The following is a 25,208-nucleotide window of genomic DNA, read 5'->3' on the forward strand; positions in this document are numbered from 1 at the left end:
GTCTTAGTATGAACTGTTTTACATTTAGTTGTGTTGAATGTTGTCAGAATGCTGTGGTCTACTTGCCTTTATGTCCTCACAGTTCAACAGTAAGGTTGGAATATTAAAGCGTGTTCTTAATTATGAGGTGATTCAGCGCAACTACCGGCAAAGTGCAGCTAAACACTCAACCTAAGTGTCCTCCAAACAGTTTCTCTTTTCACCTGCATGTCTCCAAATATAAAACAAAGTGGAGGCGGAGTCATGCTGGTACACACACACACAAAACCTGTAGACCTGTCTGCGATGAGGACAGAGGCAGCCGGGGAGGGGTTTCTACCGACATAACTACAACACAGAGCGGATAACTATCTGTAGAATAAACTAAACCACGGGGGGGTGGGAGAGAGAGAAAGAGAGAGATATCTGTTCCCCCTTTTCACTGTGCTCCAGATACTCTACTTTCTACAAAAAGCAAGATATGTGTCTGTGGCGCTGAGGGGTGGTGGTGATGGGGGAGGTGGAGAAAGTGCATGTTTAATGGCATTTTGGAAGTCTCCACGGCGCTCTCCGGGTAGAAGAGGAGACATCACGGCGCGAGTTAGCTAACGTTAGCTCGCTAACAAGGTCAGTTTGCATTTTTGGTTGGGTTATGTCGCTGTTTTAGCGGTTGCATCGTTAAAAAAAAAAAAATGCCACCCTCGTCGTCTTTGCCAAGTCTGCTCGTTTAACAGAATTAGCACCGACGCCCGGTCCGCTGATACAGGACAAGGTAACATGCTATTTATTTGCACACTCTCGACGTTAGCTTGTTAAGTTAGCACCCACCCGGTGGCTATAGCGTTTGTTCGCTTATTCGACTTATAGGTGTTTGGAAAAAAATGATGGAGCTGCTTCACATTAGCATTGCCCTGTAGAGGTTGTTTGTTTGTAGCTGCATCAACAGTGCTTCCTAACTGAGCCAACGTTAGCTGCAATATATTTATTTTGAGTAAGCTAGGTATTTGGGTGGATGTCCCAGCAGCCCCAGCAGCAGCTCGGTGCTTGTTTCCGCCTAGAATAAAAACAGGTGCATCTCTCTCGCGCTAGCTATGAACAGATGCACGCGGCTAGTTTACTGGATTCCCAGCTTCCTCATCTGTCGGCTCGTTTTTAGGGATTCATGTTCCCATGAACACGGTGTCTACTTAAGTGTGGGGCTGTGAAGTTATTTATCAAGGTTGAACGGCGTAGGAGGCGATATCATTTAACAAAAGGCCCCTCGTCTACATACTCTAAACAGAAACGGGCCCGGTAGCTAGCTAACGTTTCTGTTGGTTAGCTTAACGTTAGCTGTAAGACGGTAACCGGCTACTGGGACACAAATGTCAATCCTGAAACACTTCATTGTGATAGCGATGTTGTTGTTTAATCATACGACAAAATAAAAAAACAACATGATTTGTTGTCATCGACCACAGGGTCTCTTTATCTTTTACCGATGTTAATTTGGGAAGTGGCTGGTTTTAGCCTATAACGTTAACTTGACGTTAGCGTGAATTTCCCCAACGTGTTTTAACGTTAGTTCCAGCTACTTTGCTTTTATAGTATATTTATAATATAGTATAACAAGTGTGAACATGTGTGGGTAGAAATATCACAATCAACAGCAATTGGAAATCAGTTTTTTACGCGTATTTTAAGAAGATCATCCGATAACAGTTGCATCATAACGGCTCATTTTCAGATACAAGTGCCACTTGTTGGGAGGCTTGATCGTTAACATTGTTTTACACTTGTAACTTTACTCTTGCTTCATGCTTTAGACTCCGAATGAATTCATAGAAATACACTAAAAAAATATTTGTTGACTTCTAACACTGGATTTTGACAGCATAGTAGTTTCCAAAACGAGTTGCTCTCAGGTCATCATGCCAGGTTAGACTTTCACTCAGCCAAGGCCGACTTTGTGTTTCCTCTCCACATATTTCATTACGTGTGTGTGTGTGTGTGTGAGCGAGCAACACAAGGGAAACATCCAATGGCAAAGCAAGCTTGTGGATATGTTTGTTATTCAGCTCATGCACTATCTAGAGGCTGCTGGATGTGGTATGTCAATTCAATTGGCCCTGAGTGCCACTGTGCATCTGAGTCCTAATTATTTTTGATGGTTTTCAAAGGTTTTAACTACTGTTGAACTGCAGAAAGGATGCCGTGGTTGTAAACGGTCTCCCCCCCCCCCCCCCCCCTCAGTAGTTCAGGTGAAATGGGCAGAAACCACACACACACTCAAGCTTGTGTCATTGTGCTGTTTACCATACATAAAAAGTGCTCCTCATAGAACCAATGAGGTTTTAATGGTTGTTTAGTGGAAAATTAAGTATAAATATTGTTAAAAAAACAAAAAAAAAAAACCTTTTTATAGAACCTTTGTTTTAGTACTTTGGCTTTTGAAACTACATGTCTTAAATATTTGAGCTGTGTGCTATATAGCTTGGCACCAATGCTGTTGAATATGGTCATGACTATAACAATCCACTCTTTTCATTCCCGATTCCTGATATCTGCAGATATAATTCTAATATCGGGGCATGTTTAGCTTAACATTTGCATTCAAATCTAAATGTATTCCAAGGCCATTTATCTGAACTGTAGGTTAAGTAGGCTTCACATACAAACTTAAACCGAACAGCTGCCGGAGTGCAAATTCCTGATTTTTAATGTTTTCTTTTAAAACTTGAACAAATCAAGTGCACAGCAATTATCACATACTAGAAGATTTGTATACAGTAGTTCAAAAGTCATGAGAGGATTTTCAAAGAGGAGTGCATTGCTTAATTGACAACTCCTTCAAGAATATATTTACACTATCAAATAAGTTATAAACAATGTCTGCTTCTTAAATCTGCTTTGTTACAAAATAGTGTGTGGTGTGACCAGATGTCTTCTGCACACATTCCATTTCCATCAAGTGATAAAAGTCGAGGCCAAGAGGTTTGTTTGTGTCAAAATCAGAAGGAATAGCGGTTCATATGTGGCAAACTAGATTATTAATACCTGCTAGAAGTAGCCTTAATGTCGAGTGGTTTATTGAATCTACCGTCTGCTTAAAAAGCCTAAAGAGAGCCATTGACGGACAATGGCAGTCAGTTTATAGACATATTAGTGAGCGTTTGAATGAATCTTTATTGAGAGAACCGCAACTTGACACTCACCGACCTCTTTAACGAGCTGAAAGACGAAGTCACTGTGATAAAACAGACTGCAGGCCCGTTAAAACAGTAATGTGTTGTTTATGTGGTTCATCTCCATCGACTTCCGTGCTAAAGACGCTATTGTGGCTAACTATCTTCTTTGTAACCGTAACACAGCTGGAAGGACAATTCTCCAACATTATTACATATTTATATGGATCGATACGTGGATGGATGACCTCACTTTAATATTGGATAAGTGAATTGCATCATATTGGAACTTGATACCGATATTTGATCTCTATTTTTACATTCAACCCCATGAACAACGGGCAACATGGCTTCATGTTGTTGAGCCTTGTTTTGATAGTTGTCTTTTTCCTCAAATGACACGTCCTCGTTACACGTTTTACTATGCACATTCATTTTAATATTGTTTTGTTAATTTGAACAAATTAAAACGTTTCATATTTCTTAATGGGATGTTGTTTGAATTGTATTCTTAATTACTCGCACACTGTGAAATGAGAACGTGATAGAATCTAGGCCACATTATGGAAAGCTTACTTTGATGCTCAGATGTTGTTGTTTTCGTGTGTGTGTGTGTGTGTGTGTGTGTGTGTGTGTGTACAGCCTGAGGTGAGGTGTGCTCATTCTGAATTAAATCAAGCTTATGGGTAAAACCTATTTTCATGTTAATGTTTGTGTTTTGCATATAAACACAACTTGATGGATGAATTACGCGTTGTCTTTAAACTCAGCTGGCTACTGAAGCTTGAGCCTGTAAGTAGAGGAGAGACTCCTTGGTGTTTGCTTCCTAAGGAATACAGATTTCCAGATAAAGGTGCATGTCTCAACCTGGTTCAGGGTTAGGTGAGACATGACTCGGTACTCTCCGCCTATTTGCAAGTAGGCGGTAAAATGTCACGTTAGCAAAAAGTACTTTTTCATGTTTCAGAGCGTTCTATCTTTTACGTTATCTATTTGTATGTTAATTATTTGTCCACGCAGCATCTCTGACTGCATGCAGCCAGGTGGATGGTACAGGAGGACCCCTGTGGATGTGATTATATGTTCTAGTTTTCTCAGCTGGCTGTCGCGTCATAACAGTTTCACTTTCGTGCCAGAAATACCACACTATATATATATATATATATATATATATATATATATATATATATATATATATACCTGCAGTAGATATGAATCATAGTCATTTACACTGAAAAGCGCATACGAGTTGTTGTTGCATAGGCCAGCCTGTGTTGTTATTAGTCACTGGCAGTAGAGGATCTTCTGGCACGACCGGTTTTTCCAGCAAACATGAGACTTACTGTAGCTGCCTTTTAGTATGAATCATACATTTTCCAATGCACAAGCAGCGGCTGAGCTGCACACCACTATCGAGATACCGTTTCCTTAAAACTGTACGATCAGATCAGAGTGAGGTGGGCAGTTATTGTAGGAGAGAGATTGACTCGAGTCCACAGAAGTTGCAAACGTAGTGGTTAGTGGTGAGAATGTGGCAGGTTAACAGAGGCTGGATATTGATTTGGCAGAGAGGATTTGAACTACGATTATGTTTTTATTGGCTTCTCCAAAGGCTGATTTCTCAAGATTCAAGGGACCCAACGTTGAATGTGTATGTGGCCTGAGGCTAATGTCTTTAGAAGAAGACAATAATATACTTATTGCTTCATTCTTGTCCTTTGCAACGTGTGATATAAAATTAGAGGTGTGTGTGTGCAGACTTTTCTGAACATTACTGCCAATTTCCACAAAGAGTCTGATCACCCCCCTCCCACCTGCAGCAATGTTTTCTATTGAACATCCTTCTGCCCCGTTCAGCAGGGAAATACATTCGCTCAACTGTTTAATAAGCCGCCTTTTTAGAATACATGAATTGCAAACGAGCCTTATTAAATAGGTTTTAAAGGTTAAAAAAAAAACAGCTCCAGACACTGGGAACTTAAAAACTGAAAGAAAATGTTGTGTATGTTGAACAGATACAAACTAGATGTTTGAATGTCAGACAAGTTAAAAAGAAATGTGTATGATCGATTGGAGAGAGAGAGAGAGAGAGGGGGAGTGGATGAATGAGAGGCACAAACTAATCTTGTGGAAGCTCAGCTTTGTTTGCTACAGGAGGAGCTAGTTTACTGGAAGGCCGTGCATTAACGTGCATGGTTTATTAAATAAAACAAGTTCAAGCAGTATGAAACATCCTTCGACTTATTAACAGATTTTATGACGCAGGTTGTTGATCGAGATGTTGACCAGTGAATCACATGCTTTTCACTAAGACCCTCCGTAATAAGACTTGTGTGTCTGGAGCAGTTTAGAGGAGGCACATTTTGTACAAGTTGACGTCACAGCTTTGTGCCAGTCGGGCATTAGGATTCCAGGCAATTGGATGACCCTCCTCTGCCCGTTTCTGAGTGCTACAGGATTGAGGTTGGCTGGGTCAGCACAATGGAGACTCTAATTCCAACCCCCAGGGCACCTAATTAAAACTTACAACCAAGACAAACAACCTTTTGACACTCGTGCATCTCGTGAGAAACGCTATGGCTAAAAATGCCGTGACAGAGAAGTGAAGATCAGTAGATCGATGTGTCGCTTTTCTAATAATGTTTATTACGTTGAAACTACACGATCTAAATGGAAATATCATTTATGCTGTTGGCATAAATCACTAAATGCATACATTTTGAGATCAGAGTTTTCAGCCAGCCTTTGTGTGGTGGTTTATTTATTTATTTATTTATTTAACCTCAGGTAGCTTATAAAGTATATCAGGAAGACAAATATCCTCCGAGGGAGATGTTTCTGAGCTTTTACACCGCGAATAAAGGCATCAACCGGTCATGTTGTGCAGAACAGGTTGAGTAATGATGAGGACAATAAAACAACAACTCGGAGGCGCCGTAGTCTGAACCAAGACGGCTAATTTTGTCACTTCTTTTAACCGCGACAAAGGCAGCGCATACCAGATCCACTCCTCTTTTCCTTTCACAATAAGAGCTCTAGACATAGGATATTCACAGGAGAGTATTTCACTGTTCTGTTCTTGTTAGTTTTTATCATATGTAGTCAACCGTATCCTGTTTTAGTTTTAGTTGACTAAAAGTCTGGGCATTTTAGTTTCATCTTTGTCAAAGAGAACTTGATATTTTACTCCTTTTTTTTGTAGCCATCAGATTATATTGGGATATAAGGGATTTTGGTAAACTTTATATTTAATTTAACTACATTTAGTCTTGTTTTTGTGTCACAGTTAGCGTTAATGATGTCGGTGCTGTCTTGTCATCATCTCCTCTTTGTCATGGTAAACAAAGGTAATTGACGAACATATTTAGTTGTAGTTTTTGCTAACAAAGTGAACACTAGTATCATGTCTGTTAAAGTACTAGAACAATATAATATAGTTGTTTTTCTTATATATTCAATAAATGAACCTTGTGCAGATGTGTTGAGATCACTGACTATGAAACAGCGTCACCAGGAATGTTCTTGTGTAAGTGTTTTGAATGTTTGCACTGCTGGTTATATTTTGTCACTCATGTTTGTTTCTTCATCGTTTCCTCGTGTAGCTAGCTGACATGGCTCTCTAACAGGCTGCCAAAGAGCTCTTCATGGATCACAGAGGACGGCAAAGAGAAACCACTGCATCTGTGAGCACAGCCAATAACTAGGGAATCTGACCCACAAGCATATCATCGGACTGACGGCGGTGCATGTGGCCTCTTAAGTGGTTCATAGACATCTGTTGGGCAGACCAAAGGCCGATTGCTATGCACTATAAACGGAGAGACATGAGCTGTGGGGATGCCGGGAGGCGAGAGCTTCTTTCGTGTAGGACTATCCTTCTGCTAATAGGGCTTCTGGTGACCATGGCCCAGGGCGCTGTGCCAGAACAGCACGATACACCGGCGGAGATGATATCTGTGGAACTAGAGGCTTCTATGCAGTCCTCTGTGCTCGCTGAGCTCCAGGCTGCAGCATCTTCGGTTGATGAGGGAACGCCTCCAGCTATCCCAGATTCCTCTGCAAAGAAGGGGGGAGTACACACCGGCATCCCGGACTCCTCTGCTATTGTAGGCCAGGTGTTTCAGTTGAAGGTTCCACCGGGACCAGCCAATGCAACCTGCAATGTCCATGTAAGTAACCTGAAGATCAGATATAATAAGAACAATTAAATGTTGAGATACATCTATTGATTTCATGTGGGAAATGTTTGGCATTTAATATTGAATCCTTCATTACATGATGTAAATGTGTTGGTATTTTCAAATAATTGCATATAAATGATTAAATATTCATTTAATGAGATTATTGAGTCAATTTGCGTTGATATAAAGAGACTCAGACAAACAATTTTCCCCTCATTTTATGTGGGAGGTGACTTCTTATACGTTTAAATGGACCCAGCACGAGTATCATTTCTGAACTTATAATAATAGAATGAAGAATGAGTTTAACAGAGGGCTGTGTAAACATTAACTACATTTTATTGTTCTTTTCTGTCCCTTATGGTGACATTTGTCTTTGTCTGCAGAAATATATAGTATTCATCCCTTCAGTTTTTAATCACCGTATCGCTGCTGATTGAAGCCGACGTTGGTACAATTTGTTCCAGTCTGACTTATGAATGAGATGAGATTATTATTATTGGCCCAAGTGGTGATGCAGAATGATATCCTGTCATATTGTAATAACTCAAAATGAAGAGTGATGACTCACATAGTTATTATCAATGGAAGCTCACTCTGCTTCCTGTTCCTATTTGGCAAGATTTGATAAAGTGAATGGAATGTGGAGGGGGTCGGGGAGATAGGAGAAGCGTTTCCGTTTTTACTCTAGATGGTTGAAAGATTTGCATTCATCTATTCTGTTTAGTTTCTCTAGCTCCTGTTTTACTGGAAACTTGGTCAATATCAAACCATTAAAAACAGGATTTTATGTATGCTCATATATTCACCATTTTAATACCAAACATTTCCTAGATTCAACTTCACAATTGCCAATATGTACTTTCTTTTCTTTGTTTCATATTATTTTAAAGTTCATAGTCAAACTAAGTAATTTTAAGATGCCACTCAGGTCCTGGTAAATGTTAATGGCTGGTCATAATTCATTCTGCTGTGAATTATCACTTAATGACGTTTTCCTTTTCTGACTCAACTTACATCTCAGACGTATCCCTGAAGTACAAAACAGTGACAAAACTCTTTTTTCCCTCCTGCAGCTTGCTGAAATGGGAAAGAAGACTTTACCCTATTGGCTGTACTGGGACAAAGAGAGCTGCGTTCTGAGAGGCTTGGCCCTGGAGCAGGATAAAGGTGTGTATCATATCTTGGTGTCTGGAGACGAGATAACTGAGAAGACTGGCAGCCAAGTGTACCCGAGTACGGTCTTCTCTATTGAAGTGTACCCAGAAGAACGAGCCGACACCGAGCCGACCCTGCTCACTCTACAGTCGGATAGCAATGGCGTCCAGCCCTTCACCTGCGGCTCCGAGGAGCTCGTCACCGTCCTCACCGTCATCCTGGATGCTGACTTGACAAAGATGGTTGCTGAACAGAGGGTCAACTTACTGGGCATCATGAGAAAATTCTCCCACGTGCCCCTGGAGCACATGAGGGTGGTCCCTGTTGTGAACAACCGTTTGTTTGACATGTCTGCTTTCATGGCCGGACCAGGGAACGCCAAGAAGGTGGTGGAAAATGGGGCGCTTCTGTCATGGAAACTGGGGTGCGCCCTTGACCAGGGCAGTATCCCCGACATTGACAGTGTCCAATCCTTTGCAAAGGATGGGACCATGTCGGCCAGGCTGGGATACCCAGTGGTTGGCTGGCACATCGTGAACAAGAAGCCCCATGGAGTGAAACGGGTCAGACGGCAGTTGTACAACACTCCTACCCCAGTCCCCTCCTTGCTTCCTCCGACTTCTCACCCGGAGCCCCCTGTACGCATTGTTCCCACGCCGACTTCGCCCTCTATTGCCCTAGCAACAGAGAACTCTGCTCCCCCCGTCCGGGGTCCTTTGCCTCTTCCGGTGAAGCCCACTATGAGGGTCAGAGATCAGATAGCCCACACACCTGTATTTGGACTGCCCCAACCCACGAGGGTACTAGGAACCACAAGCACCATCCCCATTCAGCCCACCATGACTCGGCCTACAATTGTGGAGGCCACTGCTCTGCCGACGCCACCAAGCACCACCAAAAGACCCAAAACCTCTGCCACGAGGAAACCCAAGAAACCCAAAACCTCCACACCAGCTCCCCGAGAGCCCAAGTCCACCACACCTAAACCGCCCAAACGCACCACTCCTCTCACTTTGACTCCTGACCAAAATCAAAACCCAGAAATCCGCAACGCCGTTGATCAGGTGAATGCATGGGTCGGAACATACTTCGAGATTAAGATTCCTCCAGATACCTTCTATGACCGGGAGGATGGTACCACCGATAAGCTGCGTTTGACTTTGAAAAAGACCCCCAAAGAAGCAGTGAATGAAACCTCCTGGATCCAGTTCAACAGCACTATCCAGCTTCTGTACGGCCTCCCAGAGGAGCAGCATGAGGGGAAACATGAGTACTTCATGTTGGCCACTGACAAAGGTGGGAAGAGCATCATGGACGCATTTGAGGTTCAAGTCAACCGTTGGTCTACTAACGACAAACCGTCAGTTGTGTTTGCTGCTCGCTTCCACGGTGACCCCAAAACATTAAGCAACGACGTCCACAAGAAGATTCTTTTGACCAAAAAGTTGGCGTATGCCCTCGGTGATCGCAACAGCAGCACGGTGACCCTCAGAAGCATCACGAGAGGCTCGATTGTGGTGGAGTGGACCAACAACAGTCTCCAGCAAAGTTCTTGTCCGAAGGACCAAATTACAGTTCTCAGCAACAGGATCTCTGATCCTCAAGGGACTCCCAAACTGGCCTTCACCAAAGCCATGGAGCCTGATTTCAAACCCATCAACATCTCCATCCGTGGCACCAATAAATGTCAGAGCTACACGTTCATCCCACCAGGAGAGGTGCCCATGCCCGCTCTTCCCACGGCCGCACCTTCACCCGGGACCGGTCGTAGGAGCAGCGACGACGTCTACCTGCACACCGTCATCCCCGCCGTCGTGGTAGCCGCCCTGCTGCTCATCGCTGGGATCATTGCTATGGTCTGCTACCGCAAGAAGCGCAAAGGGAAGATGACCATAGAGGAGCAGGCCACGTTCATCAAGAAAGGAGTCCCCATAATATTCGCAGATGAGTTGGATGATTCCAAGTCGCCCCCGTCCTCCAGCATCCCTCTTATCCTTCAGGAGGAGAAGCCCCCACTTCCCCCTCCGGAGTACCCCAACATGGCCGGTCCGCACAGTAACCTGCTGGACCAGGATCTGCTGGAGGAGTACTCTATTTATCAAGATGACGATCCTAACGCACCACCTTACCAGCCCCCACCACCATTTACTGTCCCCATAGAGGGCAAGGGCTCTCGCCCCAAGAACATGACCTCGTACCGGTCACCCCCTCCCTATGTGCCTCCCTAACGCACACTGGAGCTTTTCACTTTGGAAAGCAGGTGCAATGTAGGGATGCTTGTTGAAAAACTACAGCAGGAGTAATTTTACACATGTTCAATTAAAAGGCTTTGACTTTGTAGAGGAGCAGGCAACCATACCCACATATTTGACCATCATGGATAAGACACTCGTAGAATTACTGCAAGTACTACTACTGGCACTACTGGCACAGGGCGAATGGATGGGGAACACTTTATATTTCTTTTTGTTGTCCTTCAGATCTGCTTTTGACTTCTTGCATATTCCTTTTTTTTTTTGCCAAGAAGAGTCCATTTTTATCTTCAATGATGTACTATTTCTATTGTATAGAAAATAATAAAGACGCAGGAAAGACTGAAGCCTGCAGGGTCCTTTTGAGCAGATGTCCCCATGACAACAGACTTGAGGCTCCCCCTCACAGTGTTAATCTTTATGAGTTCTATATCACTCTCATCTGTCCTTCGGCTAGGTTTACTAAGATTTTGCACCTGTTATTTCTAGAGGGGAATGAAATACTGAAAGCATGAAACACTTTCTTTAGTTTCTTTCTTGGACTCTGATCTCTCCCGTTTCTCTCCTCTTGCTTCGCTCCCTCTCGACAATAACATGCAAACCTTGTTGCACTTATGCAATTTCTTGTTAAACCTTGCACTATGTGTCTTTGCGCAGAACTGCACACAGTGAGTGGTAGTAGTCCAGTCCAATAAGGAGGTGAGGTTTTCTTTTTTGTATCCTTGAGCTCGCCACATGACTGAGGTTCCTCTGGTTCCTGATCACAAAGGACATCCCACTGACCACGCCTGTTGTAGATGTAGCCTAATGAAGTTACAAAACAAATACTGACTTTTATTTCCTTTCTTTTTTGTTAAATGTGTGTGCCACTAAACCTGCCTGTGAGATGACTGGCTTTGCTGTTGGCAAGCCATGTGGGGTTGCTACAACAGTAATGAAGGGGCCAATGGGATGCTGTGGTTCACAGCAGGGTGACGTAGTCCACTGTCTTATGTTCAGTAGGTATGAGGGGTGGGGGGGCCTACAGTACTTTATTATGGCTGCCCTGCCTCTCGGTGGTGCGCTGTTATGTTTGGTGCGCTGTTGTCTGGTCACATGAGGCATGGAGACGAGGGGGATGTACATAATTGTGTGCCTGTGAAATTAATCAACTCCATTATGTTCGTGTCATAAGTAAACCTAGTCGGGGGGGGGGGGGGGGGAGGGCGAGAGTGGGAAATAATTTTATTTTTTAATTGTATGTCTAGATTTATGATCACAATCATGGGGGGGGGGGGGGGGGAGAAATGACTTTACAGTTTGACGGTGCAAAAGAACGTTTACCTACCCATCACGAAAAAAATAATGCATCATCTCAATACGGTTGGGAACAAAGAAACATGTGAATTATGTACATTTCATATCTGATATCACCATAAGAAAAAATGGTTAAAAATCTAATGTTTTTACTGAGTTTTTGATACAGTCTTAAACTTGTTTTATGAAAATATATTAATAAAATGTAATACTATTTGTAAAGCCTCAAAGATCGTGTATAGTCCCTTTATTTGAGAAAATGCAACTTGATTAAACCTTTTTCAATATTCATGTGTATTAAATTGGCTGAACACAATTTACCAGATTAATTAGAATGCAATATCCAGTAAATTCAATATATGCTGATGCAATACAATACATGTATTTATAAAGTCAAAAGCAGTGATGGTGTTTGAACTAAGTGCAAACTGAGATATCTTAAGGTTAGTATTTTAAGTTTGAAATGTCTGACTCTCCACTTTGCTTTCCAAAGTTATTTTTGCATAACATACGTTTGTCCAGACGTGTGGCCTTCAAGTGGCCGTGCTTTACAGTGTTTCTGGATCAGGCTACAGTGGGTGCAGTGCTCTGCTGGGCTACAACGTGAGCGATGGCCTCTTTGTTGTACTAACAGCAGGCAGCTCCTGTGAGACAGGCTGTATTTTAAGAGAAGTGCTGCCTTTCTGTGGGCAGTTCTTCTTTTTTTGGCTCTGCGCTCCTACATCTCTTGGAGAAATATCAATAACAATGACTAATATCTGCGCTCAATCTTTTTTTGGTGTAGAGCTTGTGTAATGATGGCTCATTGTGGAGAGGTCAAACCCAGTTCCACTGGATGGTGACCAGTGCGTTACAAGACATTTTGATTTGTTCTTGTGAAGTCCTAGAAAACAAACTTTGAATTGCTCTGAAGGCTTCTAGGTGTAATTTTAGCAATAATGTGTATTTGATGTGTTAATTTACCTTTAAAGCTAATACAGGATCACTGACTATCTCTAGACTCATCCTAGACCAGGACTTACTGCAAGGCTCTCATTTGCTCAGGTGTGTGCGCACACGTGCGTGCACGCACGAGCGCGCACGCACGAGTGCGCACGCACGAGTGTTCTTAGCTTCATTATTTTTTTAATTGCTGTGTGTGTATATGTATATATATATATTTTTTTATTGACATGGTCTGGGGTACAAACAATATACAGTACGTTACAGGAAATCTTATATTTTTTTTGTATAGCCTTTATTTTAAATGTAATGAAGTCAGATTAGAAAATTCATAGTATATCATGTTAGTAAAAGTAACTATAGTATGTTAAAGTAAAAAAGGCATAGTATGGTATGTCAAATAATCATGTTCTAGTACATCAGTCATCGTAAAGTGTCCAAAAAAATAGTATGTTTTAAAATTCAGAAGAAAGTCTTAATATACTGTGTAGTAAAAAGTCAAAGTGTACTATGACTTAAAAAGGTTCTATGTCAAAAAGTAAAGTCATAGTATATAGTAAAAATCTAAATATACAATAGTAATGTCATAGTTCAGTATGACATTAAGAAAAAAAATCATAGTATGTCCTTAAAAAAAACGACAAGTCATAGTTTAGCGCGTCAATAAAATATCGTGTATGTCATAAAAGAGTCAAAGCAAAGTAAGTCGCCCCTTCTGCACTACATGCCACGTCGACTCCCCGGGTACTTGTGCAAGGATCTCTGAACTCACTCGGCACACTGTCCCAGCCTCCAGCTGTCAGTGGATCACAGCATCCTCACAGCACCGAGGCAGCATGGGAAGTTTGGGGAAATGACATCATCAGCCCACCAGGTATGTGTGCTCTCCCACTGCTCTTTTCCCTCTGTACCAACAACAAATATTAACATGAAATTAATAATTTCGATTTTGCAATTGCTGTCCAATGTCAAGTTTCTATTTGATCATGATGACACGATGACTGCGCTTCATATCTAGGAACTAGCTTGCAGCCTCCAGGTTTCTGAGAACCACCGTCTCCCAGGACTACGCGTGGGCTTCCAACATCCTCGGATCAGCCACCGAACAGGACAGGAAGAGACTACTATGGACAGTCAGAACTGCAAAGAAAAAAAAATGTGGTTCTGGCCTGCCATCCCCCCAGGACTTAAACATCACTGCAGACAATATATTATCTTGTTCAGCTTTGTTGCCCCAAAGTTCAGTAAAAAAAGTCAAAGTATATTATGTCTCAAAAGAGCCATAAGTCATAGTATAGCATGTAAAGGTACATTTTTACTTAGTATATATATTTCTACTCAGTATATTGTATTCATGCATAAGTCATTTTGCTCTGAACTTGACAGTGTCTCTGCTGTGCAGAAGAAGAATTCTCCCTTGCCTGCGCCTAAGATAACCAACTGTGTTGTATGAGAATGTTCCAGCACCAAGGCCGTCCTTGTTTTGGTTGCTGGCCGTTTGTTTTTCATTGTTGTTCCTTTCAGTCTGAGACCAAAATGTCTAACATTGGCCATCGGCCCCCACCGTTGCTCATTCTGCATAAAGAAAGTTTATAGTTCACTTTTTTCTTGGTTCCTCCTCACTGAGACTGCTCGCATTCTGTTGTGATGATTGAACCTTCTCTGCACAGAGAATAAATACTTAAGACAACCTGGTTTTCGGTATTATTTAAAGCGGGTATAGGAGTTCCTCCACCACAAGCATGTGGGAAAAATTCATAGTATAGGATGTGGGAAAATTCACACAAGTCATAAAAAATAATCATAAGAAAATAATTTTAAAAATCATTAAGTCATATTATAGCATGTTGAAAAGTCAAAAAAGTTATAGTACAGCATCTTGAAAAGTCATACAAAAAGAAAATAAGAAAATCAAAAAAATAATTTTAAAATGTCAAAAAAGTCAAAAAGCTATAGTATAGCATGTCGAAAAAGGTCATAAAAAAAACAAAATCACATGAAAATCATGAAAAAATCATTAAAAATAATTAGAAAAATGTCATAAAAAAGTTATAATATAGTAAAAAGTAATATAGTATGTCATAATAGTTGTAGAATGTTGAAGTCATAGCATGTCAAAAAAAGTAATTAAGTCATAGATTAGCATGTTGAAGTCATAGTATAGCATCTCAAAAAAAGTCATAAAAAAGCTTAAGTATAGGATGTCAAAGAAGTGACAAAAGAGTCAAAGTATATGTCAAAATTCAAGAAAATAAATCATAAAAAGTCATTGTATAGGATATCGAAAAAAGTCATAAAAAGTCACAATATAGCTTGTTGAAAAATGTCAGAAATAAGACATGGTATAAAATTTCTTATTTGGCATGTCGGAAAAAAAGTCATAAAAAAGTCTTAGTATAGCATGCTGAAAAAAAGTCATAAACAAGTCATAGTACAGCATGCTGAAAAAAAGTCATAAAAAAGTCTTAGTATAGCATGTCGAAAAAAAAGTCATAAAAAAGTCTTAGTATAGCATGCTGAAAAAAAGTCATAAAAAAGTCATAGTACAGCATGCTGAAAAAAAAGTCATAAAAAAGTCTTAGTACAGCATGCTGAAAAAAAAGTCATAAAAAAGTCTTAGTATAGCATGCTGAAAAAAAAGTCATAAAAAAGTCTTAGTATAGCATGCTGAAAAAAGTCATAGTATAGCATGCTGAAAAAAGTCATAAAAAAGACATCGTATAAAATGTCGAAAAAAGTCATAATATAGGATTTATATTTAGCATTTATCTGTGGCAAGTTTAGTATGTTCCAAGAAGTCATAGTATAGCATGTCCGAAAAAGTCATAGTATAGCATGCTGAAAATCATAGTATAGCATATTGCTATAACATGAACAATAGTATATACTATTGCATATAGTATGTCGAGAAAAAATATAGTATAGCATGTTGAGGAATTCATCGTAAAGCATGTCGAAAAAGTAATTTGAAAAAAATGTTTAAAAAAGTATAGCATGTCGAAAAACTCATGAAAAGTATAATAGTATACATAGCATATCGAAAAAGTGATAAAGTCATAGTATAGCATTTATATATAGCAAGTTTAGTACGTTGCAAAAGCTCATGAAGTCATATTATGGCTTGTCATAAAGTGTCAAATCAGAGTATATTATAAAATAGTATTATTATATAGTATGGTATGTTGTAAAAAGTGTGATATAGAATGAAAGTTAAAAAAAGAAAAAAAAAAGTCATACTACAGTATTTAATTAAAGTCATGAAAAGGTCCAGGTATACAGAGTCATATTATAGTATAAAAAGTTGTATTATAGCATGTCCTAAAATGTCAAAGTATAGTTTGTTATAAAAGTTTTTTTTTAAAGTTGTATGTAAAAATTTGTATGAAAGTTTGTCGTAAAAAGTCCCATTTTACTATGGCATAACAAGTGATGTTATACTACGTCATAAAAAAGTCACAGTATAATTATAGTATGTTAAGAAAAGATCATAAAAAGTTAAACTTTTCCTGTTTCTGTTCAACCTAATGCAGGACATGAGGCAGTCAGATAGGATTCAACAAAGACAAAGTGTGCTTAAATAACCAAAGCTAGTAACAACTGAGAGGAACACACACTGAGGGGCCAGGCAGTGACAAAATAAAGTTCATACGAATAAGAACCAAACTGAGGACAAACCAGAAAGACAGACATGAAATCCAATGAAGACGAGGGACCAACGCAGGAACGTGAGACATCAGCAAACAAAGGCAGATGACTCACGAGATACACAAGAGGGCTAAACAACTGATGACACACAGGTGTGGTGGAAAACAGGCGGGAAAAAGACAGGAAGGCAGCAGGGACCTTCAAAATAAAACAAGAATCAAACTAAAACAAAACAGAAAGACCATGAAAACAGTATATTATGTTATGGAAAAGGTCATACAAAGTCATAGTATGGAAGGCCACAAGAAAGTCATCCAATAGCATGTCTTTAGAAAGTCATCGTGTAAGAAGTACACAACCTACTGTGGTGTTCTCAGGCGAACTGCTACAACAGCTGCTGAGTAGTTTGAATCTACAGATGCAGTGGAGCTGATCGATAACAGCAGCCAGTAATGAGGGCGCATCAGATCGTGGAGCTGAGGCTGTCTTATGCGCTGCCAATCCCTCACTTCATCAGCCTCCCCACCGCTCTCATTAATAATACATCGGGAGTGAAAGTTAATGTATGTGATGAAAAATGTATAACCTGGTGAAGTCCTATAGGAAGAACTGACCCTTCAGTTGTTGTTGATGTATGTGAGGTGCTGCAGAAACAACCTGCTGTTGTGGACGCTTTGCACCACTCTCATCTGTTCCCCAACTTTTCTTTTCTGAAATAAAACTATGCAGAATACAGACGTGTACAAAGTGCTTTGTTTATAGTCGCTTGAAATTGCTTTAGAGGTTTTCTACATATGCACGGTGAGGGTTTATAAAACACCTGCTGTATCGTTCTTATTTCACACATTGTAATTCCTGGGGTCATAACAAATGATGATTCGGAATGCAGCCCTCACTGCAAACAAGAGGGTCATTATTTCTACTGCACGGTATCATTGACACAAACTTTTCTCTTGATTAAAAAAAAGTAATCAGCTGTTGTTTGCACCCGAGTGCTGGAGGAAACGGTAAGGCGATCCCGCTCGCACTGGAAATAGCAGAAAGGACGGTGGGCAGCACCAGATGAGATGGACAACTCAGTAATAGGCCTCATTAGAGGCCCACCGCCCAACAAATGTGGCACTCTGTTTCCCATTAGGCTGAAAGCACAATGATAAACACCATGATGATGAGGGGTGATTGTCAGGGAAGCAAGGAGTGTAGCACGTATTATATTTTATTATCTACAATCCATATAAAATGTTTTGCATTATCTACTATATTGGATCGTAAAGAATGTGCTCCTGCAGTATATCTGGATCTTTATCTTTAGAGGCTTCAGCCTACGTCCACAATAATAGGAATTGAAGGAAAGCTAAGCTTCATTTGTTATGTTCCTTAACAGCAGCCATGCAGGTCCTGCACCCATTCTACTTGTGTGTGTACAAATGTGACATGTTTACAAGAGCAAACACTTAAAATATGACACTTTGAGCAAACATGTGTTGGTATTTGTGGTTGGTAATAAGACGTGTTAAGCCAAAGGAGGAAAACATGGGTGGTAGTGCTGGTGATAAAAGTACATTCAAAATAACCAAATTGTAATTTGTTGTTCAAATACTGGTGTCAGCACAACACTGAGTAACTTCAGTAGCATCTCAGCATTAGTCAACAAATTAACGTTACACGGAAACGAACGGAAATCAACCAAAACTCATCAGTCTTTGTTTCAGGAAATATTTGTTAAAAAAACCTTTTCCTAATTATCATATCTATTTTTTCATTCAATTAAGGAAGCTAGCTAATTTTCAGCCCATTTTCAGAATGCATACATGTTATTCCTGTGCTCTGACAGTCCTAAAAACCTGTGAAGTCATCAAATATAAAATGTGACTACTGTACCTTTTCCAAAATAAAGTCACATGAGCAGTTCCAATCATTTCGGATCCCATTTGGATTGTGCTACAACACAACAGAGAGCTGCAGGGATGACCGCAGTAGTCCAACAGGAAGTTAGCATCGCACATGTTCCCTCCACAAAAACCCAATGAAACCTTTCCATTGGTTTTTGGATTTTACTCTTTTTACTCTTCATGATGTCACGAGTTTGAGACTTCTGGTTTTGTGAGAGTGAGAGTAGCTCATGTTCACTTATGTTGATTCTTTTTAGACGTGAAAACAACAAGTTAGAATTCTTAATTTAAGTTCCCCTTTAACGGCTAATTAGCTTTTTTTCAGCTGTTAGCCAAAAAGCTGGATTTAAAGTTAGACCAACGTGTCATCGGAGAGGTGAGATTCAATGTGATTTAATGCACATGTATTACATAGAACAGTTTGGCAGCAGTGTGGTAGATTCTTCATATAATTATTTAGAACAACAACCTGTAGGGCAAAATGCTGATCCATTTTAGGTCATTTGGGTTTAAATTTAATTTTGTATCCAAGACATGAAAAATATTTCAATGCATTGTCATCCAAGGTGATAAAAGAAGCTCATGCAATGTTCATATTCTCATGCAGCAACTGGAAATGATGAAGATCCTCCTCTGCAGGCTGCATCGCCTCCTTCCTCCCACAATGACTGCAGCGCCATCTTGTGAAATAACAGAGTAAGTTCATCTGAATGCTTTGTAAAAAAAGCTGCTGCTTGCCCTGAGCTCTGAACAGGAAGTCTATTCACAAGTACATTCTGTGATCTGTCGGTACCGCTGTACAGATATCATATTGTGAGGCGGCGCAGTGAGAACACAAAAGGCTCTGAGGCGGAAAACAGAGGAAGATGCAGATCTCTGCAGAATCATCAGCAGATGGCAGTAGCACCACAGCAAGAATGCAAAGGTACTGATTGATAACCTTTGCGTGAAATCACAATGCACTCTGGAGATAAATAACAAGCAGCCCTAAGCCGTGGTAAACCAAATACCAATCTGCAATTATCATTTATCAGATGCTGTGTGTAGAGGAGGCTGGATCTTATTATAAGATACTAGACTTTATTTGAATTCATTACCTTCGAAGTTAACAGAACAAAAGAAGCATGTGACTCAGTGAGTGTATCACTGAAGCTATTTATTTAACAGTGCATCAGCAAAGAAAGGGATCCTCAGCTAATTCCCCCGATGATAAAAATGTGTCCACTCTCTCTCTCTCTTGAGTCACGCTCATAATTGGAACGCAAGATAATTCACAACAACTGTGAGACTCCATAATTCAGTCACAGATTTAGAAAGTGTAGACTAATTGCATTTTCGCTTCTTATCTCGCAAATTGGATCCATTCCAGAGCTGGGATTGGAAAAGGGAAAAAATATAAAATAAGATCCTCGTCTTCAGTCATGGAAGGCGGATGGATGGTGGATTTTCAGAGGCATGACGAGGCTGAGAAGTTTCTGAGTTTTTAAATTAAAAAAAAAATCATGACAGATGCTTCCTTGTGCTGGCTGCTCGCACCGGCGTTAATGGTGTGTGAGCAGCATGTTAAGACTTTGCTGCAGGGGGCCGAGGGCAGCGGCACACACTTGTGAGTGAGTGAGTGAGTGAGTGAGAGTGAGAGAGAGAGAGAGAGAGAGAGATCATTAGGAACATTCACATGGCAGTGCATCTGAGTGTGGAGGTCACCACCACCACCTTCTCCTCTGTTGAACCAAAGCTCTGCACACAACGCAGCAGCAGGATCACCGTCACTTCATGAAGCATGTTCCTCTCGGCGGTGTGCATGTAGCTGGAAAACTCTTTGGCCTCTTGTCATTATGTGCAGTTCAAACCACACAACACAACATCTGAAGATAATACATGAGGGCTGCTCAGTATGTGGCTGCTGTGCACCATTTCTACCTTTTACCGGCACTGGGGTCATCTGCAGGATGGGTTTCTTTGCGCAGGGCTTTTTTGATCTGTGCATCTTGCGTGCCATCCCGCTGGCCTGCTGACCAGATGGGTCAGCGACTGTGCAGTTGGGGGCCCCTTCTGTTCTCCGCGAGGGTCCACTCATGAGACCCGGGCCCCAGAGACCAGAGTCATGGCCGCTGAATCACAAGGTGGACGGATTGCAAGCTGAGCTGAGACATTCACACATGTATGCATGCACGCACGCACGCACGCACGCACGCACGCACGCACGCACGCACACACACACACACACACACACACACACACACACACACACACACATGCATTTTCTCCTGCAGGAGGAAGAGCTGTCAGAGGGCATGATGTTTTACAGATTAACAGGGTAACTCGAGAAAATGTGATTTTATTTAATATTGTGGAAGCAGACCCGCTCTTTCATCATTTCAGACAAGCTGTTCAGGAGGAGGAACATCGTGAGAGTCTTCCTGCCATGTCATGTGGAAATTTAGTCAAGTCATCTTCAACTGTTATTGCAGTCCATTAACTCCATTGTGAAGATACATAATTGATGCAGCCTTTGGGTGGAGTTTAATCAAACGGAGAGTGCTCCAACGCTGAAAAATGACACACACAATCCTCGGCGATGTAGTCTGCGCGATAAAAAACCATAACTCACACTTTGAATTGATTTATAATCATTTAAACTGCACACGTCCTGCACAATGCCCAAAGCAAAACTCATATAGCGTTTGAGCTTTTTAAAGGTGGATCCACGTTGAGGGTTTATGAGCCTGATTTAGGATCACTTTTAAAGCAGAAAGACTAAATAAAAAGCGTAACACCAGGCGGCTGTTACTACCAAACAAGTTCTCAGTACCTGTTTCCTCTTTGTTTGATGTGGATCTCCATCACTCTTCCTCAAACATTCATTTTCACTTCAGCATTTTGTTTTTTTCTCTTGAGGCTTTTCTACTTTTCTTTGAAATTACAGTGAACTGTGTGGGATGTGGAAGCACATTGTTTATGCTGCGCTCCTTGAAATCAAGGGGCTTAGCTTTCTAGTTACATTTCACAGCACAGCCAGCACTTATCTCTGTCAACTCCTGCTGGAGCCGCGGATCATCTGTCTTGCTTTAGATGCTGCTGGCTCTCGTTTGTGCCGTGAACCTGAGCTGTGATTCAAACGCTAAAAATGTGACTGCTTTATTTCATACGAGGGAGGTGCATCTTTCACGCGGCCTGAAGCGTAACAAGTGTGCAACATTATTCACTAGATGCATACTTCTTTTTTTTTTTCCCCAACAGGGTCATTTGGGGGGGAAGCATCCGATTAGTGCACCTACTCAGCTGGGAATGTGGAAGAGCTTTCGTCTCAGTCAGCCGTCTTAATAACACGGCACATCCATGAAGTCGGATGTGTCATTTTCAAATAATCATTAACTGAGGGTGAGGGGGGGGGGAGGGGGTGGAATTAGAAGTTTGGATGTGGAAGAGATGGGATGGGAAGACAGAGAGAGGGGAGACGGGTGAGAGAGGTGAGAGAGGTATGACGGTTATTACAGCAGAGGCAACACATACTAACTCCCCCAGCCAGAGATGAGTGAAGATAAAGGAGGTGACTGAGCTAATTGTGCACTGTCAGAATCCATATCTCTAACGAGTGTCACATGAGCAAATTTCAAATGGATTCTCTCCACCCAGCCCCCCCCCCCCCCCCCCCCCCCGGACTAAAAATGGAGAGAGAGAGAGAGAGAGAGAGAGACACAGAGAGAGAGAGAGAGAGAGAGAGAGAGAGAGAGAGAAATAAATAAAATAAATAAATACCAGGAGACACTAATGTGATGAGAATGATGCCTGGTCTCTTCCGCTGATTAAAAATGCAATAACGCTGTGGCAGAAAACACACTCACTGTGCAGCCGAAGCACAGCGAGGAGTACAGGTCTATAGATCCACTGGTAAGAAATGGCTCCCGGTGACCTCACACTAATTCATTCACGTAGAAAACACATCTCTGCCGCAGAGCAGAGAAATGCACTCGTGATCGTCCTTTAGACGGTAATTAGTGCCAACGAGGAGAAGTGGATGTTATGATTCATGTCTCACCAATGGCTATCTTACTGTACCACTAATGATGACATCCAAGTGTCTCTCTGTGCGCTGGCAACAGCAACTGGCCTGATTTCCTCAGACTCGGGCTCACAGAAGAAGAACGAACGATGCCAGTAAACAAAACGCATCATAAGGAGTCATAAGGGGGGGGGGGGGGGGGTACAAAGAGTGTCTCCATGCACCCCATGTTATATATCAGGCCTCAATTGGTCACTGACGGGAAGCAGATAAGGTTTCACTCTGGCAGGAGTTGGATAATTGGACATTCATGGAAAGATAGGAGAGCCCGGGGCCCAGGAGCCCATGAAACAGATGAAGTAAATTGTCTGTGAAAGAGCGCATCAGGAGTTCTGACAAGATAAGGGAAGGCGTTCTTCTTCTTCTTCTTCAAAAAAAAGCGGAGCCGGACCCGAAGTGATGCGTAAAACTCGAGACAGAAGAAAGCCTGAACGTGGCGCACGTCTACATGAGGGCGCACGCCGAAATGTGCATTTTTCACGCAGACACTTCTGACAGCTCGAAAACCAGAAGCGCTCATGAAGGGACGGCAGTGCTGTTTATCAATCCAGACTATTTTTGGTGCGAGTTGCCCGGTTTTGGACTGTAGACATGTCGGCCTTCTCTCCAAATAGAACAAGATGGCGCTCGGCTTGTGGCGCCAAAAACATGCATTTGAAAAACAGCAATGTGTCTTTCCAGAAGTCACGACCCGGTCGCTCAAGATGATCCACGGAATCTGTTGTGAGCGGTTTCTATTTTCCTTCAACCATAGTTCCTACATTGGAGATAAGGAAGACTCCCCACGCCCCATATCTCCCAAACTATACGCAACTCGCACCAAAACTATCTAAATTGACATATAAGAGGCACATATTTGATTTTGGGGTGAGCTGTGCCTTTAAGAGCCTTTTTTTAAAAAGTCTATCAAATCTATTGTTCAACTTCAAATGTTCCGCTCATGATAATCTGCGATCGACAGTCTTTGGGAGTTAAGAGAGATCCAAGTCCTCCTGGTGCAGGTTGCCTTGCTCTCAGTCCACCATGATTAGTTTCCTCCCTTTGATGTTTGTCCCAGGAAGCTGCTGCTACAGAACAGGTGCAAACTGAGCAGGTGGGCCCTCACGTACGGGAGCCCCGAGAGCTTCTTTTTTTTTTTTTTTTGCTGAGCTGCAAATCTAAACCCCGAACATCACCTACTGATTACTCGCACGCAGACACCGACACAGGCAATTAATTTGGTGGGGGAGAGGCTAGTCTTAATTGGGCATAAAGTGGGATTTTCCTTGGCTGAGTGCAACAGAAAATGACAGACTGTGTGTATGAGAAGTAAAGACCATCTGGTCCCACAGGAGCTGAGACAGAAGCCAGACAAATGGAAAGAGAAACGACTGAAACAAAACCTGTGGGTAAGAATCTCATCCCCATTCTTTCCACTGTCTCTGTCTTTGTCTCTCACACACACACACACACACAAAAAAGGGGAATCAGCATCTCTCGGCCATCTATCATTTGCCCATGTAGCAGCCTAGAGGGAGAAGAAACAGAAGTCTCTCATGCGTGGCCTATTCATGTTTTTTATATCATAATCAATATGGAATATAATAACATTATGCTTGCAGGCAGGGCCAGAAATAAAGAGCGGTTAGCTCGTAAAGGCCCCGGCCATCAGCGGGACAAATTGATCTGACGTGTTATATTATTCATGTGGGGGATTGGTGGTGAGACACACACGAGAGAGAGAGAGAGAGAGGGGTGAGTAAAAGGGAGTCGAACAGTGGACGTCCTCTCTCTCATCTCCTCTGCATGACAGCGCTGCTCAGTGAGGGGTGAGGCGGTGAAAAACAGCACACGACATTTGCGACGGGTTCACATTGAACCTGTGAAAGAAACGCGGTGATTAATCGTTCTTATTCATGCAGCGGTCTGAAAACACGCCGACTCGTACGCACGCACAGGCACAGAAATAACTATGATGTGCTGTCTGCTTTAGTTGTATAAAAGATAACAAAATGATTTTTATTACATGTTCATAATTTGACAGACATCACAACATACTTGCATGATTGCTCTGGTAGTAATGCTTCCCACACCATGATTAGGCATAATATACCCAGTACCAAACTATATAAAACAAACATGCGTGCAGATACAGAGAAGGGGGGGGGGGGGGGGATTCACCACCAGATTAAAGCCATATTCTGTCATTTAATGAAGTTCAGTTCTGGTAAAGGAAAACAAACAAATGGCTGAAAGGATGCTGAAGATTATTATCATTTTCAGAATTTATTTCTCTTTTTTGTTTTCCTTGTTTACATCAAATAGAACAGACACATGCAAAGTGAACACTTTGTGGTGCTTCTCATTACCATCCAGATCCAATTGAACAAAGACTGGATATCTATATTGTTGTACTCCAAACATGAAAAATACTCTTGAATATTTACAAAAAAATATATATACTTACAACGGCCATCACTCTAACATAACAATCATCTGGGACCGACTCGAGTTGATTTCAGTAACACAAAGTACTGGATGTGGCAGAGCTTGCTGTTTCAAGGTAATTAAATCAACTGCAAGAAGAGGCACAGAAGAGAAATCACTTAAACAATACAGAACAGAAATCGGATAATGGGAACCCCAAGAGAATATGG

At 41.6% G+C, this 25,208-nt stretch overlaps 1 protein-coding gene across 2 annotated transcripts; it reads left to right on the forward strand.

The window, feature by feature from the left end:
* The first annotated feature begins 322 nt into the window (after window positions 1–322).
* Window positions 323–11,921, forward strand: LOC142959478 (dystroglycan 1-like). Of its 2 annotated transcripts, none has more exons than XM_076100764.1 (3): window positions 323–606; window positions 6,746–7,312; window positions 8,401–11,921. In XM_076100764.1, exons 2-3 carry the CDS (start codon window positions 6,890–6,892, stop codon window positions 10,708–10,710), a joined length of 2,733 nt encoding a protein of 910 aa, XP_075956879.1. In that variant the 5' UTR covers window positions 323–606; window positions 6,746–6,889; the 3' UTR covers window positions 10,711–11,921. The 2 variants fall into 2 exon arrangements, with proteins under 2 accessions (XP_075956879.1, XP_075956887.1); XM_076100772.1 differs by lacking the exon at window positions 323–606 and adding an exon at window positions 4,357–6,490.
* The last annotated feature ends 13,287 nt before the right edge of the window (window positions 11,922–25,208 follow it).

Source organism: Anarhichas minor, unplaced genomic scaffold (assembly GCF_050575085.1).
Source record: "Anarhichas minor isolate MPS153535 unplaced genomic scaffold, ASM5057508v1 ptg000003l, whole genome shotgun sequence".
Taxonomy (NCBI): Eukaryota; Metazoa; Chordata; class Actinopteri; order Perciformes; family Anarhichadidae; genus Anarhichas; species Anarhichas minor.